Genomic DNA, 20155 nt, shown 5'->3' on the forward strand with positions numbered 1-20155 from the left:
TCCTCATAAAAACAGACATTGTAGTATACCTTTATTCTTTACAGGTAAAAAGATGGCAATATAAAATTAGGAAGAAGATAAAAGAATTATGATAGGTAATATTATATGAATTAAAAAAAGTAAAGCTCCCCTAAAATCTTTTCATCATCCAAGCAATTTAGGTTTTAAAAAAATAACTATTGTTGAACTTCAACCATCTAAATTAAATGTGTTTAAGAAAGGAAACTTGTGAAACATGCATTAAGAAGACCAGTGGTGGTAAAATACCAGTCAAAGTAGACCAAAGGTCCTCTGGGAAATGTCTCAGCAAATATTTCCACCAATTCCCATTTTTTGAACTTGCGCTAAGGTATCTATTCAATGTAGATTTCAAAATCCAGCACAAAGCCATCTGGACTTGCAAGAACAAACACCATTAGTCCTGATGGATTTAGCTTCCCAGACATGAACTAACAAATTGATCAAAGGAACAATACAGACCTATGTTGGTCTTGGTAGGTGGCGGCAACCTTGGATAACTTCTATCAGGAGTTGGTTTGACTTTCCACAAAAGATGTTTTTCATCTAGTTCATGAACCAATTTCAGTGAAGAACTGATCTTGCAAAAACTATGACGATGCTGATAGTTGAATTAACTATATCAGCCAATCAGTCAAGACATATACTGACATACTTAAAAAGGTGTTGATCTCATCCGATGTTGTGTTTTAACTTTTTTATAACTGACCCAAACATGTTTTCATAATGTTTCCAGTTGGTTTTTACTTTCAAGATCTTTACTTTCCTCAGTAAAAAGGAAAAAATATATTCTTATTTGAAACCTGTTTCTGTCTTGATTCAATTTGTAGATGAGGGCATTTTCAGTTTGAGGTCACATAGTAACGTTGATTTATGGTCTGAAGCAACCATTTGAATTTCAGCATCATCCATGGACAATTATTTGAAAGGTTTCATTCTGCCTACCATGGCCAAGAATGTGGTAGGCAGAATATTTCATGTTTCTTTTCAATGACAACATTGCACTTGCACTTAAACATTTATCAGGAAATGTGGACTAATGACATTTGAGTTAAAACTATGCAAAGCATAAAAACATAAGTAACACGGTAAAATCAATAGATAAAAGCTTGGGAAAATAAAAATGCTTTTAGTAGCTTCTTTTATAAACCTCAGACTCTGCAAAATGAAGCTGAAAAGGGGGCCCTTGGGGGCCACTGACTGAAAGGCCCTCTAAACTTCAGTTTTTAAACATGGACGTGGATCAACCAAAATGCGATTTTAAGCTTGAATAGCTTCGCTAATAGGCTAACATCCTTTAGCACAACTTGAACACAACAATAGTCTTTTCCAGCCTCCCATCAGATTGTTTTTTGAAGGAAAAATTAGCCTCCAGTGTCAGGAGAAGCAGCTTCGTTGTCCATTACTGTTGTTAGCAGATGTTGGCTGTATGTCAGATTTATGGGCGTATCTATGTATGTACCCATCTACAGATAGATAGATAATATGTCTCACTCTCACATTTGGCTTACACAGACCTAACATTAGACTTAATTTACTTGATTTACTTGTTGCAAAATATTGTTTTTAACTTGCATTGTGTCAAAATGAGCTTCATGTAGCACTGAGGATTAAATATAATTTCTTAATATAGTATAGTTAATTATTTTTATGTATTTCATACTGCTGCTAATTAATATGTATTACTGGATTGGACTAGTCACTATGTGATTCATTATATCCAGAAAACCATTTTATCCCAATACAGGACAAGCAGAAATCTGTCACAAAAATATTAGTAGCGCCACCATTTGTTATCGGATATACTATTAAATAAAACTTAAAATAAAGATGAGAAAACTGATATTTGATAAATTGTCCATGATACAAATCTATAAACAGTTTGATTTCTGTTAGTTCTGTCAAGATGCAAAAAGGGAGGATTTTTCTCCTCGTTTTACAAACAGAGGGGATTAGATCAGTTTTTGTCGCTTGTTTAACTTTTAGGAATTGCAGCGGCTGCAGTACGCCACAATAAAGTTGCAATGAAGCTGATAAACAGGTGAAGGACCAAACTAGACAGAACAACAGCTCAACGAGCAGATAGAGCGGAGATTACCGATCCCCTGATCAGTAATCTCCCCTGAAACAACACCAAAAAAAACAACAACAACAAAAAAAACATTTCCCACAAAAAAAGTATCAAAAACACCAAAATAGAACATTCAGTCTGTTACATTTTGTTGTCAGGCTAGATGTCTATATTGACATTATTCATAAGTTTTCGCCTGACCACCGCGGGTGGTTGATTAGCTGATTTACTGATGACTTGGTGGGCAGGTTGTCTTAGTTTAGTGCTAACAGAACCAAAACACACCGAACTGCGCAGCACATGTTAAGGTTATCAAAGTCAATACCAGGCCAGCAACAGTTAGGCTAGTATAACTGACCCACTGCTCACTTGTTCAATGTTTTCTTTAAATTAAAACTTTTTCCTCACCTGTTAAACCTGAAGCCCTTGTTATCTATGGCTGTCATAGCATGGAATTAACCGCTAAACATTGCGTCCTTTTTTCGGATTCTTTGAGTGATTGTAGTATTTTCCTGAACACTGATATTCCTGATTCAATGGACAGCAATGGCGATAAGTCACGTAATGTCCAGTCCAGTAATATATCCATCAATGCTGCTGCCTCGCGCCCTGTCCTTCTCACGCACTTCCCGCTACTTAGCAGTAGGTGTCAGGTTACATTGTGTTGCATTCAATGTTGTCGGAAGAAATAGTTTCATGCACTTAATGTCCGATTTGCCGTAACAATTTATTGAATTCATAGTCGCCAGCCGGGGTGGCAACAGGGGTGGCAAGGCTCTCGGTTGGGGTGGCAACTGCCACCCCATGCCACCCCAGTAGATCCGCCCCTGAATACAAAGATTCTGGAACATTTGTAAGAAAATGAGATTACCGTAAATTCCAAGACTATAAGCCATTGCCAGCATGCCTAGGTGGGCCCCATGTGGGGGGAAAGGAGGGCTGATATATGGGTCCCATATGGGTTTGTCCATGTAGGGCCACAGCCCACATGGGCCCTACATGGGCAAACCCATGTGGCGCCATCGTGGAACCCGCGGACAAACCCATATGGGACCCATATATCAGCCCTCCTTTCCCCCCACATGGGGGTCATTTGTAGATTTTCATTCTTTTTTTGCTTGAGTTGTTCCATGTTAGGACAATTATTCCCTCTGGTTTCAGATGTTCTGCAGCTGGAAGGATTTTTCTTCTTACATTTTTACTTTTGGACAGTTATTATGATGCGTAACCAGGGGTGAAAGTAAGGGGGTACAGTAGGGTACTGCGTACCCCTAAAAGATTTAGCGGGGGTACGCAGTACCTGCAAGAGAGGGGAGCGGCTGTCTGCTGTAAAGAATCAACGGGTTCACTGTGCAGCCATGACTGATTAGTTTTTCAAGAACAATCTAAAACAATCTAAAACAGTTAATCAGTGGTGGGAAGTAACGAAGTACAAGTACTTCGTTACTGTACTTAAGTACAATTTTCATGTATCTGTACTTTACTTAAGTAGATTTGATAATGGATACTTTCTACTTTTACTCCACTACATTTTACAGTAAGTATCTGTACTTTTTACTTCACTACATTTCTACAAAACTGTTGTGTTACTCGTTACATCCAAGTCGCACTGCTCTCTTTGGGTGCGTTCACACTGCAGCCTGAAGTGACTCAATTCCGATTTTTTTGCCGGGGCCGTTCACACTGCCAGTAAATGCGACCTGTATGCGTTCTGCAGTGTAAACGACGTGAAAGTGTCCCGCATGCACAGTAGAGGGCGCAATAGCATCAGCGTTCTCAGTGTTCTGCCAACCGCCATAAAAAGAAGTGCTCAGTGTTTGTGGAAGTAAACATGGAGGCTAACGGTGGAGCTTAGCTTATATATTTGAAGTTGTTATCCGGCCGGAGCAGCATATTAACAACTTAATCCTCATAATCCGTCATGGTTGTTGTTTTTCTTCCCACTTGCGCTTATCAGGACGCAGAATAGAGAGATTTGTTGAGAATCAGTGACGTTCAGTTCAGATGAATGCGATCTGGACGTTAGGTCGCATTTGAATTGGATACGTATCGGATATGGGTCACATTCGAAAAAGAATCCGACCTGTGCTGACGACTCGGAATTGAGTCACTTCAGGCTGCAGTGTGAACGCACCCTTTTTGTCCGTTAAAATGTGAAGTTCAGGGACTTAAGGTGACGCCGTAAAATCCAAGCAATAACGTGACTTAATGTCTGTTGTCACCCATCGCCTCCCCCTTTACTCGCACGCGGAGCTCCAAGACATGCGCAGTGGTTTCCTCTGAGCGGTAGAAGATGTCTAACTAATTGACAATAGCTGCATAAATCATAGATATGGCGACAAGTAAAATAAGCAGCGCTTCGCTTTCACAGACGGTGAGGACTTAGTCCAACTTTTAGCGTCACTTCGAAGGAAAGCTTAAAGAAAGGTAAGGTATGTGGACGTGATGCTAGCAAAGCTAGCTGTACAGAGACACATGTTGCATCTACGATGAAAACAAGTTGTCACTCATGCGCTGAATTATTGTGTGGAGGTGTTGACTGACGTGTCGCAAATATGGGACAACGCTGTGACCAAAGTCTGTATTGATATGACATTCAGGAACGATCCGATTCTTCTGGACGGATCTTTACTGATTAAATTTGTTTCAGCTCTAATTATTTAATATCTAGGTGTTTTATAGTGACCAAGTGATTACAACATCAGGAAAAAGGAGCATGAGAAACAGGAGAAATACCAGGGCCTCAGAGAGGAACTGGAGAAGGCCTGGAAGGTGAAGACTACAGTGGTGCCTGTGGTCATCGGGGCCCTTGAGGCAGTCACCCCCAAACTGGAGCAGTGGCTCAAACAGATCCCAGGAACAACATCAGACATCTCAGTCCAGAAATGTGCAGTTCTAGGCACAGCCAAGATACTGGAGGAGAACCTCAAGCTCCCAGGCCTCTGGTAGAGGACCTGAGCTCAGAGGATGAAAAACGAGACCACCCGCGGAGGGTGAGAAGAGCATCGACTTTTTTGGGGGCAAAATGAATGAATGTACGTAGCTGAAAATAGACACCAACATCGGTAGCCTACAAGGTACTTGTTAAGCTTAAGGTTCTGTATTGATATTAACTAGTCATCTTTTAGCTAACATTACCTGCATCCAACAGCTTCACTCAACTCAGTTGGTTAGTTTGGAGGGAAAAACTGAAAAGTTCTTTGCGTTTTGCTGGTTTGCTGCCGTGATTCCAACACACCTGTAGCTCCGCACAGCAGCAGCAGGTCTCCTTCACAGGTGGAAACCCAGCGTGAGCGTCGTAGCGCTCATGTTGTGTTTAAAGGCGGCTCAGAAAAACAGGTTACAACATGTTAACAACGGATTAAATAGTTTTAACTGCTGATAAAAGTGACAGAGGACACAGATATGGGAAGTGAGGAAGCCTCTACTGTATCAAATTGACAGAGGAATAACAGAGAGTTGGCCATTCTAAGGTAAAAACCCAGCGCATACAGTGTTTATGCTTTTTTGTTTTTTTTTCATCCAGACGGCTTCCCGCGCCCCCCCTGCAATGACACGGCGCCCCCGCTAGGGGGCGCGCCCCACAGTTTGGGAACCTCTGAGCTAAAGAATGACTGATTTAATTCCTTTTCTGGGTTAAAGTGAGTACTCCACAATTCTAAGTTTGTTCTAATTCCTTTTCTTGGTTAAAAGTAATAAGGAGGGCAAAGACTAATCTTTTACATGTCATCCATAGCCGAGTTAACTCAGTGAAACTTAGAAATGTCGGTATTAATTAATTTCGTGCTATGATCCACAGCAAAGGGAAAAACCGAAACCACTTTCTCGCTCTGTATATGCCAGTGCTTCTCAATTCCAGTCCTCATGCCCCCCTGCTCTGCATGTTTTAGATGTGCCTCTGTTCCAGAACAGCTGATTCAAATGATTGCATGACCTTCAAGTACTGCAGAGGCCTGTTAATCACCAAAATATTGAATCCAGGTGTGTGGCAGAAGGGAAACATCTAAAACATGCAGAGCAGGGGGGCGTGAGGACTGGAATTGAGAAACACTGCTATAGGCCAAGCTACTCGCAGACCCGTTGCCATAGCAACTGACAACAATGCCACTTCATGTTTTAGGATTTTATACCAAAAAAAAAAAACATTCAAGAATTTTGCACACAGAACAGAACATTCAGTCTGTTGTAGTAGTATGTTTTAGGCTTAATATGGGGTTTCGCCATTGTGGGGAACACAGGGAAGACCAGTCGAGTGTGAAAGCGTAACAGCTTTTATTTTCAGATCTGGCACCTTTCCAGACAACAAAATACAACTCTAACTTTACTGAGAACGCAGTAAGTGTGAACAGAGGATACCACAAGAAACAAAGAACACAGAACTTAAATATACTGGGAACTACACAATCATGAACTCAAAACAGGTGCGAATGATAATGTTCAGGTGGCGGGGATGAAGGAAACACAGGGACAACAGAAACGCATCATGACAGTACCCCCCCTTCAATGGCGGATAACAGACCCAAAAAAACCAAACTACAACAGTTCCTGGCGCCCTCTTGTGGGCAACTCGGGACCAACCCAAAAGTCTGTAAACCGGTGAGTGATGGTGCATCGGGAAGAACGCCCTACACAGGCGCAAGTCCAGCAGACGACGACATCCAAGGCTGAGCCGCCGGGCTAGAACCAGCTGGCTCGGATGGAGCAACCGGAGGAATCTGAGGGCCCTCAGCCAAGCATGGCGGTTGACCGGAGGTCCACCACAAAGGACCGCCCGGACTGGTGGCTGCAGCTGGAGGCCAGGGGCCAACGCTGCTCGAGGCTCTGGAGCAGACTGGGACAGGTGTTATGCCCAGAAACGCATGCCTGCCCAAAATTGCATCCCCTCTTGCGGGAGCGCGCATCGCTCTAACGTCTCGCTTATTGACGAGAAACCAGACTGAAATATGACCGAAGAGGAAATTTTAAAGATATTTGAAACATTATCACGTTTCTTAACCATGTAATTCCTAAAATGGTTGATTTTATTTCGCAAATTACTTGAAATAAATACGGTTTTTACACCTTTATTGACACATATGAGTCGAACTTTTTTTCAGTACGTCTCTGTTGAAAACGTTCTCCGCAAATGGTTTGAAATTCTCTGCTTTGTTTTTAGATACCATAACAGCTTAAAAGCATTACAAAACAGAGGTCCAATATGTAGAACATTTTACATCATGCTTAACTTTCTAGTCTGTTAATGTAGGAGGAAATGCATTTTAATTCATCAGCCTGAAAATATTTGCATCCATCCTGTTGATATAAAACTTATAGCATTAGCTCAGAGAACAAGTGTCATTACGTAGAAAAGATGAAATCCTTTCAGCTCTTTATTTCTCCTAGTTAGCACAGGGATGCATTTTTTTTTTGGCAATTTGCTTTTCCAACCTGCCAAAATATGCATCCCCTCTCTATCCTCCCCAAATATTATCCTATCGATATAAAACTTATACCAGTAGTTCATGGAACTATTCTGGTTATGTAGAAAAAGTTATTTGACTCTTAACTTTTTAATTCTCCAAGTTAGAACAGGGATGCATTTTTGGGCAATATGGATTTCCAGCCTGCCAAAATATGCATCCCCTCTTTATTTTCCTCAAATATTATCCTATTGATTTAAAACTTATACCAGTAGTTCATGGAACTATTCTGGTTATGTAGAAAAAGTTATTTCACTCTTAACTCTTTAATTCTTCAATTTAACACAGGGATGCATTTTTGGGCAATATGGATTTCCAGCCTGCCAAAATATGCATCCCCTCTATTCTCCTCAAATATTATCCTATTGATATAAAACCCATACCAGTAGTTTACAGAACTATTCTGATTATATAGAAAAATATATTTCACACTTAACTTTTTTTTTCTTAGTTAGCACAGGGATGCATTTTTTGGCAACATACATGCCTTATTTATTGTCCCCCATATATGAAACTTATGTATTACATATGATTTTCTTGTAGGATGTTCAGTTATGATATTTTTTATATCAGTACAAAAGTCATGTTTATTATCACTGTTGCTAAGATAGTGAAGGAAATAAATCTGACATGCAACCTTGCTAAATGTAAAGCATATACAATTTTTTTTATTTTGGTTTAACATAAAAATGAAAAAAAAAACAACAATTATTAACTTCAATGAAATGGTATTCATAACAGTAACTTTTGGAAAAGCCTTGCTGCTGAAATGTGCTATACAAATAAAATTTGAGTGATTGATTGAAATACATGCATTACGAATGAGAAGTACACTGGTAATATAGACAAGTATGAATTTTAAGTGCATACAACACAATGTGTTGAACAGTCAATTCAAATACATTCATATTTAAATGATGCTCTCAATAAATAAAAATAAAATGAAAAACTGTAATAAGGGGAACCATTTATAATCACAATACAGACAATTTTGTCAACATTATAAAGTGTGATTTATTATGACGACAATAAATAAAAATGTTCAACATGACTTTTGTACCGATATAAAAAAATATCATAACTGACCATCCTACATGAAAATTATATGTAATACATAAGTTTCATATATGGGGGACAATAAATAAGGCATGTATGTTGAGAAAAATGCATCCCTGTGCTAACTTTAAGAAAAAAAAAGTTAAGTGTGAAATATATTTTTCTACATAATCAGAATAGTTCTGTAAACTACTGGTATGAGTTGTATATCAATAGGATAATATTTGGGGAAAATAGAGAGGGGATGCATATTTTGGCAGAGTCAAAATCTATATTGCCAAAAAATGCATCCCTGTTCTAACTTTAAGAAATAAAGAGTTAAGAGTGAAATATATTTTTCTACATAATCAGAATAGTTCTGTAAACTACTGGTATGAGTTTTATATCAATATGATAATATTTGGGGAGAATAGAGGGGGGATGCATATTTTGGCAGGCTGGAAAAGCAAATTGCCAAAAAATGCATCCCTGTGTTAACCTGGAGAAATAAAGAGTTAAGAGTAAAATAACTTTTTCTACATGATTAGAGTAGTTCCATAAACAGCTGGCATAAGTTTTAAATCACTAGAATAATATTTGAGGAAAATAAAGAGGGGATGCATATTTTGGCAGGCTGGAAAAGCAAATTGCCAAAAAATGCATCCCTGTGCTAACTTGGAGAAATAAAGAGTTAAGAGTGAAATAACTTTTTCTACATGATTAGAGTAGTTCTGTAAACTACTGGTATGAGTTTTATATCAATATGATAATATTTGGGGAGAATAGAGGGGGGATGCATATCGTGGCAGTCTGGAAATCCATGTTGCCAAAAAATGCATCCCTGTGTTAACCTGGAGAAATAAAGAGTTAAGAGTGAAATAACTTTTTCTACATGATTAGAGTAGGATTTCACCATTTCTACGTAATGACACTTGTTCTCTGAGCTAATGCTATAATTTTTATAAGAACAGGATGGATGCAAATATTTTCAGGCTCATTAATTAAAATGCATTTCCTCCTACATTAACAGACTAGAAAGTTATGCATGATGTAAAATGTTCTACATAATGGGCCTCTGTTTTGTAATGCTTTTAAGCTATTATGGTATCAAAAGAAAAAAAACAGAATTTCAAACCATTTGCGGAGAACGTTTTTAACAGAGACGGACTGAAAAAAAGTTCGACTCATATGTGTCAATAAAGGTGTAAAAACCGTATTTATTTCAAGTAATTTGCGAAATAAAACCCACCATTTTAGGGATTACATGGTTAAGAAACGTGATAATGTTACAAATATCTTTAAAATTTCCTCTTCGGTCATATTTCAGTCCGTTTTCTCGTCAATATGCGAGAGAACAGAGCGATGCGCGCTCCCGCGAGAGGGGATGCGTTTCTGGGCATAACACCGGCAGCAACTTACCTTTAAAAAACTAAACAAAAACATGTCTTACCTTATGCACCACCTGTTCTGGACAAAAATATCTGTTCATCCAAAGCCGAGTCTATTTCTTTTCTTGTATCCACCTTATTCCTAGACCCCATGAGGCTTTGCGTGATTTATGGGCGCGACTTCCGCTGCTAACCGGAACCGCGATTTGTTTACATGTTAGCAACTCGCTAACCGGCTGTCCACAGAGGTTTTATGCTATAAAATATGTGGGAACTCCAGCTATCACAGCTTACACGTAGCAATATTATTTTACCGCTAGCTACAGCTAATGCGGGGAGGGATGGTGACTTGAAGAAATGGCCGTAAATAACCCACACTAGCAAAGTTAGCTACTTCACTGACTCAGTTGCAGATGCGGGTTTTCTTCCCTTGGCTTTCTATCCACACAGTGAAATGAGCACACATAAAGCATTTTGGGTTCTCTCTTCAAGTTTACAATTTTTAACCAAATTCTTTTTGTTTCCTTATTTGTCAGTAAGTGATGAAAACTACTGCCTTTGTTATGGAAGCACGTTCAAGACACACCTGTTGTTGCAGCCACAAATTTAACTTGGTCTGATTATTGAAGTACAGCCACGAACAGAACAACGGCTACCCAAGCTTCGAAAGGGCAGACACTTTCCAGTGGCAGGTTGCTCTCTATAACAGGTTAATGTGGGATTCGGTTCGGTTCTGGTCCAGTGGGAACCAGAACCGAGCGCAGCAGCTGCGGTCATTTCTCCACTCATTTGCAGCGACACTCAGCAGGAGAACCTTGAGATTCTGGTTGTGATGGACTAAATGAGCCCAGATATTTTATTTTGTCTTATAAAAAATGTTCCTGGCCCAAACATAATGATAAAGACTCAGATCATGAACTTTATTATTTTTTATATACAGACGAAAATAAAATTTATATCACACCAAGCTAATATTATGTAGTTCTGGTGCTTTACACTGTCGGCGCTAATGGCAGCTCAGATCTCTGACCAGCTTCTCTGCTTTTCTCTTTATTACTGTCAGTTCTTCAGAGAAACGAGCTGCTAAATCCAGTTCGGTGTTCTGTTTATGGCCTCAGAGGTTTCTTAGAAAACACTAGGGAACAAACAGCATCTTGGATACCAGGGAACCATCAGGCAGGTCTGGGAGAAAGTTGTGGAGACATTTAAAGCAGAACTAGGTTTGTTAATTGTCCAGCATATTTAAACCCCAAAGACCCTCTAGCTAGACCTGCAGAAAACTATTTCTTTCTATCTCACAATGATGCATCATTCTATGTGAGAGTGTGACATATTTGTCATGAATATTTCTGCTTGTCATACTGGACTGTTGACCACACCATTGGTACTTATGGAGAATAACGAGGCAAATGTACAGCGTTGTGCAAACTGGACAAAAACGGGATGATAATTGAAAATAAGAGCAGTGTACAGAATCTGCAATTGGCAGATGGTTGTTGAATCATTATGTTTAAAAGGAAGAAATGTGTTTTACAATTATATATAGTTTAATATTCAGTACCTCATTTTTCCTCTCTCATCATGGTGCTCAATCCAAACGTCATTATTTATTCACTGTCATGACTGTTATATCTGCTATTGCTATAAATCTTACTTACTGTATGTAACTATTCCTGTGTTCTGTGTCTTGTGCAGTGTTTCAACAGCAGGCTGTACACAGCACTTTGGAGCAGCAGACGCAGAAGATGAAACAGGAAGGAGGTGGTGCCGTCGCCTGTCACAACTGTGGGAATCCCTGTAAGGGGGAGGCTCTCCGTGTTCAGAACAAACACTTTCACATAAAGTGTTTTGTCTGCAAACGTATGTAACAGCCGCTTCCGACTGTTCCCTCCAGTCTGTTTCCACACAAACACAGGGCCAAGCTAATCCATCTGAATGCTGACCGTGTGCCATGAAATAGAATTTGGGTTAAAGGGTAAGGGTGTGTGTGTTTGGAGTGCTAACTGTAGTTGCTGTGTGTGCCCTTCCCTGCTCTGACTCTCACCATAAGGTCTGTGTTAGACAATTGTTGTTTTCAATATACACTATGGTTGCTAAGCAACAGAGGGGGTCTTACAAGTAATGACAGCTTCATAATGTTTATCACCTTTAACCTGATTCTGGCCAGCAGGCCCTACCATCTTTGAGCTTATGGTCACAGAGTGAGGCAGCAGCATTACCCATGATGCCAAGTATAGCAATAATGTTTGAAAAAATATAGCAATAATTTGGCTTCTTAAGTCTATCATAAAAGAAAGAAAAATGGGGATTCATTTTTCAGTCAGATTTTGACCACGTTATTAATTCATTTGTAATTGTCAATTTCAACTAAATATTTAATTAGTAAGCTAAATATTTTGTTTGCCATCTAAATATTTACCTTGAAACTAAATATTTAGCTTCAAACTAAATGTTTAGTAAGCTAAACATTTAGCTTGCTAAAGATTTAGTTTGCTAACTACACCTCTGTTTCTGCTTTTCTATGGCCATGCATCATATATGTATGGCTATAGAAAAACAATAATAGACTTGATTTAATAGTTTTTCTAACTAATATTTCAGTGATTCTTGAGAATAGGGACAAAACAGGTTCTATGGATAAAGCACAAAATTTGAATAAAATATACACAAAATATATTTTTTTCAAATATCTGACTAAACTAACCTGGGTCATGTAAGCACAACAATGTGTATTTTCCTGGTGTTTGCTGAATATTTTTTTTATTTTAAACATTGTGGTAGGTGGATGGTGTCTTTAAAATCCCTTGTCCTGGAGCAGAATAGTTTAAAACAATTAAAGGAATACTAAGATAGTATATTGTGACAATTAAGTATAAGTACTCATAAATAATTGTAAAAATATCAATAAATTGAATTAAAAATCATTTTTATATATTTTACAACTCCATTGAAATCTGTCCCAAGTTTTTGTCAACACCGTCAGACATGAAAAGAATGTAATTTTTTTTTTTTTTAAATCAGGCATTATTGGGGGCACCAGAACTTCTGAGGACCCCATGACCACTTCCCATCTCTTCCTTTGCTAAGAGGGCTAGTTAGCTCTGGTTAGCTTATGTTATTCTTTAGTTTTTTTTCTTCTATTTTATTCCTAAGTTGTTTGTCACAACCATGATGTATCAAATCCATAACTGACAATTTACAAAACTTTGATGAAATTTTGTAAAATAAAAACTTAATTTTGGTGTATTATAAAGATTTAATGGACCTGATGAGCTACAATATAGCCTCCTTCAGAATAACATCATTGAGGTAGTTTGACTTTTTGTCAAACTCCATCAGTTTTTGTGACTCTTTCAGTGAAATTATTGACAAATCTCACTTAAATGTGCAATTAATAAATTGTAATGTATTTTATATAAACTGCATTACTTCATATGTATCAAGTATTTCATTTTACTCACTAGTTTGTCACCACCTTCAGTTCTGTCAACTCCCTCAGATGGACTTTTTGTTTTTTGTTTTAAATAATATTTCTTTTGTTTCTTGAGAAGTATTTGTCTGTAAAACTGAGTAAAAATATCACTAATAAGACCATTAAAAAATATTTTATATTTATTTTTGTCAGATGGTGATGACAAAGTTCTGGGTCAGATTGATTAAAAATGTAATTTTTAAAAAAAATGTTGCAACTGCACCTTAGCCTCTTTACATTTCCAAAACATTATTTGTCATATTTGCATACATAAGGCTGAGGCATAATAAAAAAAATGGAATTTTGTCCCTATTCTCAAGAATTACTGATTTGATATTAGTTAGCAAATATTTTATTTGCTTACTAAATACTAAAGTTGAATCTAAATGCCTCCAACTATTAGCTATAGTTGGAGACAAGCTAATTTACCTTGCTAATTTAGCTTCACTCAAAATATTTAGCTAATATGCAAATTCACTTGCTGATGAGCAGAAATGGACTCTCAAAATAAAAGCTGAGTCTTGAGAACATCTAGAGTGGGAGGAACACCTAGTCCTGCTCTCTCCCAGGACAAACTGCTAAAGTTACTTAATATACCTAGTTTTTATAGTTTTTACTCTTGGATTGTCTACTTTCATAACTGAAAAATTTAAGATCCAAGGACAGCAGAATTTTTATCTTTTATTTGTTATTTTTTCCGAGCAAGAGCAAGATACCTGCAGTCATCAGCAGTATCATACAGAGAATTCAATTGATAGAATTGATTGACTGGAGGTACATTTTCAAATCAACACAAGTTTGGAAAATGAACCGACTCTGCCAATGTCTCATAACAACAAACAACTTATGAGGTCCTCAGCAAGCAGCTCACTCCCCTGGAACTGCCTTGATGCAAAGCCAAAAAAATCAACCTCTTACTAGACAACTAACAGGATGGACCCCCCACCTAAGACGGCATAGTCAACTATGAGCCGAGATGTCCCCTCATCTACACGTTCTGCACCAAAGAAAAAACATCAAACATCACCACCTTCAATTCACCTCAGTACCAAGTACTAATCAGCCAGCTCGGGCTGGAACACATCCGTCATTTCTCCAACTGGAAACCCAGTAAACTCCACTGAAATTCCACTGAAAAACAGGTTTGTTATTCTTCAGCAGGAGCCTACAACGGACACCCTGCCTCCAAGCATCAACAAGAGATATGATACAAGATCAACACAGCTGCCTCCCAAAGTGCCCCAGAAACTAAAGTCTACACCAAAAATCCTTTTTGTCTGTGATGATGAGCAGTTTTTGTAGTGTAAAGAAAGCAAAGGTTGCCTGCTTTGCTAATGACACAGAGGCTGATAGAGGAAATACTCCCAGCACTAATGGCTCAGCAAGATCGAGAGAAACTCATCCATGCATTTATCTTTGGTTGCATTAATTACTGCAACAGTGTCTTTACCGGTCTGCCTAAAAACTCAATTAGACAGTACGCTGCTGCTGGCATTCTCAATAAAACCAGGAAGATCATATCACCCAGTTCTAAAGTCCTTCCACTGACTCCCTGTAGCTCAGAGAGTAGACTTCAAAATATTGTTAGTTTATAAATCACTGAACGGTTTAAAGATCTGCTATTGTTGTACCAACCTTCCAGACCTCTCAGATCTTCTGGTTCTGGTCTGATCTGAATCCCCAGAACCAGAACCAAACATGGAGAAGCAGCATTCAGCTTCTATGCACCACAAATCTGGAACAAACTTCCAGAAAACTGCAAAACAGCTGAAACACTGAGCTCCTTGAAATCAAGACTAAAATCCACCTGCTTAGAGTTGCTTTTGAATCATTAGAATGGAATAGAATAGAATATACTTTATTGATCCCCAAGGGGGAATTGCTTATTTGTTGAAAGCTACTCCATCTTAGGTAATACATGCAAAGTTTGTAAAATATGTATATACCAGTGACGTGCGGTCAGGGGAGGCAGGTGAGGCAGAGCCTCACCTGTCATCATGGAAAAATAATATAATAAAATCATTTATAAAGATATTTCCACCCTAAGGTTTGTATTATAAAGTATCTATTTTTCATTTAAGTTAACCAAATCTGGTGATTTTCTTCTTCAAAATCATTGAATTTTCGCATTTTCCCATTCAAAGGCTTGGAAGCGAAGTCAGTGAGGCAGCAGCGAGCTGAGCCTCACCTGGGATTGCACAACCTCTTGCTAACTGCACTAGCTTCCATTCTATGAGAGCATGTTGGTCCTGTCTGTTCGTCGCCAATCCATCCATTTTCTTTACACCCTTGTCCCTTAGTGGGGTTGGGAGGGTTGCTGGTGCCTATCTCCAGCTAACGTTCCGGACAAGAGGCGGGGTCACCCTGGACAGGTCGCCAGTCTGTCGCAGGGCAACACAGAGACAGACAGGACACACAACCATGCACACACACTCACACCTAGGGACAATTTAGAGAAACCAATTGACCCTGACAGTCATGTTTTTGGACTGTGGGAGGAAACCGGAGTACCCGGAGAAAACCCATGCATGCACAGGGAGAACATGCAAACTCCATGCAGAAAGACCCCAGGCCGGGAATCAAACCCAGAACCTTCTTGCTGCAAGGCAACAGCTCTACCAGCTACGCCACTGTGCAGCTGTTCATCGCCAATAAAATGGTTAAAAATATTTAATGTATGAACTGATTTTCCATAACTTAGCTTTATGTATTTAATGTACTGTGTTTTATTGTCACTAACTGTGTGTGTAACGTGTTTTGTGTGCTGAGGAGCGATCAGAAACGGCAGAGAACAGTTTCGAAGTGAGGCAGGCAGTTCTCGTGCCTCATCGCTGGGGGCGCTCATGATCCCAGATATTGTGACTCCACAACTGCAGAGTAAGAGATGGTAACAGCGAGCTAGCCATACAGTAGCTGCGCTGATACAGACAACAAGAAAGACGTGGTTTTGAGTTGTACTTTAACGGTTTCTCCCTTTGCTGTTAAGCACAGCACGAAATTAATAATATCTACATGTCTAAGTTTGATTGAGATAACGGAATTATTCTGCGGCGGCAGCGCGGCTAAGCATCAGATGTTAAAGAATAATCTTTTTGCCCTCCAGCATTGTACGCATGCACGAAATTTCCTTATGTAAACAATAACATGCAGGGGTCTAGATTTGTAAATCCGATTATAATTAAGTCGGTGCCTCACCAGCTATGAACCTCACCGCACGTCACTGGTATATACCTAAGAGTGATAAGTTCAAATTGACTAGATGTAAACAAATAAATAACAAGCAATCACATGCAATATATTAATCAATAAACAACCTATAAATGAGTGCAGACATTTTTTTTTATCAATTAGCACAGACTTGGACATTGTAAAGCCTGATGGCAACAGATACAAATGACTTTCTGTGTTGCTCTGTGGTGCACTTTGGCAATGTGAGTCTCTGGCTGAAGGGGCTCCAGCCAGCACGTCATGGAGTGGATGAGACTCGTTGTCCAAGATGGCCTGCATCTTGGACATAATCCTTCTTCTTCTTCTGTCAGAGAGTCCAGCTCCACTCCAACAACGTTACTGGCCTTCCAGATCAGTTTGTTCAGTCTGTTGGTGTCCTCCACCTTCAGGCTGCTGCCCCAGCACACCACAGCATACAGGATGGCACTGGCAACCACAGAGTCATAAAACATCCTGAGCAAAGTCCGAGAGATGTTGAAGGACCTCGGCTGCCTCAGAAAATAGAGGTGACTTTGGCCCTTTCTGTAGACAGCATCAGTGTTTTTGACCTAGTCCAGTTTTTTATCAGTGATATTTATAATTCTCCACACTGACCCCCTGGATGGTAGGGGTCACCAATGTCCTGATCCTCCTCCTCAGATTCACCACCTGTTCTTTGGTCTTTGTCACATTGAGCTGCAGGTGGGTCAGTCCACACCATGTGACAAAGTTGTCCACAGCAGCCCTGTACTCAACCTCATCACCGTCTATGATACAACCAACCACAGCTGAGTCATCTGAGAACTTTTGGAGAATGCAGGCAATAGAATGCTATTGCACATAGCTGAAGTCAGATGTATAGAGCACGAAGAGGAAGGAAGAAAGGACAGTCCCTTGTGGAGCTCCTGTGTTGCTGACCACACTGTCTGACACACAGTGTCGCAGGCGCATGAACTGTGGTCTGCCAGTTAGATAGTCCACAATCCAGGACGTAAGGGGGGATCCACCTGCATCACCGTCAGTTTCTCACCCAGTAGAGCCGGACAGATGGTGTTGAATGCACTCGAGAAGTCAAAGAACATAATTCTCACAGTGCTTGCCGTCTGGTCCAGGTGAGTGAATTCACTGTTCAGTACTTAGATGATGGCATCCTCAACTCCAAGCTGACAGGCCAACTGCAAGGGGTTCAAGTCTGATTGGACCAGAGTGTGGAGCTGCTCCAGGACGAGTCTCTCCAGGTACTTTATGATGTGGGAGGTCAGCACCAAAGGCCTGTAGTCTTTCGTACCGGAACAATGCTGGATGTTTTCCACATTACAGGGACCCTCTGTAGGCACAGGCTCATGTTGATTTTTTTTTAAAGCACACAATTTTTGTTTATTTGTACAATGTGGATCCACAAATGTTGTCTATATTAAATTCTATTCTTTCTTATATACATTGTGTGCTCTCCTCTGTTGTTCACACCTAGGCTCCCACGAATTTAGAATCTCCTGATCAGGCCCAACTTCCTTTATACTTCTGTAGTGTTGGTATTAGTAAAGTAAATTAACTTAACTTGCCATCTACTATTATCAAGTGTATTTAAAGTAACCTTTCTTGTGGGTTACAAGTAGTTTAAAGATAATTGATCCCTTCTAACATTAAGAGGCATTTCTCCCATTTCAACCTGTAATACTGCTGTTGAAGATGTTTTAAAAGCACCAATACATATTCTTAAAGCCTGATATTGGAAAATATTTAACTTATGGAGGTTTGTATCTGCTGCTGAGTTATAAACTGTACATACCATAGTTTGAGAATGACACAATTAACCCAGTATAAATTGCTTGTAATGAATTTCTATCAGCTTCCCGCTCTGTTACATCTAAACACCTCATTATATTTAACACCTTCCTATTTATCAGTTATTTTCTTAATGTGCACACCCCATGTCATTCTTTCATCAAACCACATCCCAAGAAGTTTAATTTGTTTCACTCTTTCCAAATCCTGACCATATAATTTTACGTTAATTTTTTTCCTCAAGTGCAGTTTGACAAAGTACAGTATTCTTAATTTTCTAGTTTTTGTGAGCTGAGTTCCAGATGAAGAGATGATGGGAACACAACAGATGAATCACAGGATTCCTCTGTTGATCCCTGTTTGAGTTTTTGGATTTTATTGATGTTTGTGTTTACATCAGATGTGACATGAACATAGTGCAGAATTATCAACCTTAAATTGGAGTTGTGTCTGAAGTGACATGTTTACCATCTAACCCAGAACTGTAACTACATGCTAAACTTTGAATGTAGTTACTTCCTTGTTTTTCTCTGTTCAGGTTTTACATTCCAAGAAATGTTTTCTATACTAGACAAATACTTTTTTGAGCCCAAAGAAAAACTATATGGTGGTCTGTAGCTCCCATTTATACAAACAATAGAATGAAAGACCCATCAGATAAAAACAAATTATTAAATAAATAACACATAAATACTAGACAAATAGGTTTCTTTTTCTCTATTCCTTTTTGTTTTGGATTAAGTCAGCATTAAGATGTTTTAATAGCTAATATTCAACCTCAATGTATTATTATTTAAGTTTATTTTATAGGGACAGTCACACAGACATAGACAAACTGAGCAGAGCAGCGATCCCATGTTTGCATTATAGTGCAATAGCAACAGCTAATTCACAGCACTTGTCCCTATGGGCTTTTAAACTGTACATCTTAAAAACTAGCAAAAATTGAGGTAATTACTTAAAATGGCACAACATAATGTTGATACCATATATACAATGAAACATAAAACATTATATATGGGTAAAGTTCTGTTTTTGACACAACCAGAGTTTTGCTTGTTTTTTGAACGTACTAAAACTGGTTACAGACTTTAAATTAACAGGAAGTGAGTTCCAAGTTGTAGATCCCCTCACAGACAGAGCACTTTGAGCAAAAGTGGTTCTTCAAAAGGGGACCTTACAATTTCCATCTAAAGCCACTCTAGTTACCCTGCAGTCTCTGTATACAATCACCTAATGGTGTAGGTGCAAGTCCATTTAAACACTTAAAAATTTATTTTAAAAGGTTATGACTTATAAAATTGGAAAAAGTCCAAAATGCCAAATTTAGCCAAAATGTGACAGTGATGGAATCTGATTACCTTTTGACATAAAACCTTTAAGGCCCGATTATAGAGACTTGCTAATGGCTTGAGTACAGTTTGACTAGTCTACAACCAGACAGTAGCTCCACAGGAAAAATGTGAGGATCATTGAGTTAAAAAACATCTCTGCACAGTGAAGTGTTAGACAATTTCTAATAAATTTATATTGATCTAACAGTTTTGCTGATTTTATCAACATGGCTCCTAAAATTTAACTGAGCATTCAAAATTATTCCTAAATATTTTTCTTGTGATAGTGTTCAATAGAGTCCCCATTGATCTGGATATGCAAGGACTGTAATGATGCTTTCTTTATGGAAAAGCAAATGCACTTTGTTTTCTTTGTATTGAGAGTT

General features: G+C 38.8%; 1 protein-coding gene across 5 annotated transcripts in view; it reads left to right on the plus strand.

Annotated features, from left to right (window-relative positions):
• ablim2 (actin binding LIM protein family, member 2) overlaps positions 1 to 20155 on the plus strand; it is a 264772-nt gene that overhangs the window by 33424 nt on the left and 211193 nt on the right. For all 5 annotated transcript variants that reach the window (XM_088015821.1, XM_088015825.1, XM_088015822.1 and 2 more), the window contains exon 2: positions 11667 to 11831. In XM_088015821.1, coding sequence (XP_087871947.1) covers positions 11667 to 11831 — 165 coding nt within the window. The remainder of the gene's footprint in view (positions 1 to 11666; positions 11832 to 20155) is intronic.

The sequence above is a fragment of the Poecilia mexicana genome, unplaced genomic scaffold (genome assembly GCF_051168715.1).
Source record: "Poecilia mexicana isolate PSO_F unplaced genomic scaffold, ASM5116871v1 scaffold_18, whole genome shotgun sequence".
NCBI lineage: Eukaryota > Metazoa > Chordata > Actinopteri > Cyprinodontiformes > Poeciliidae > Poecilia > Poecilia mexicana.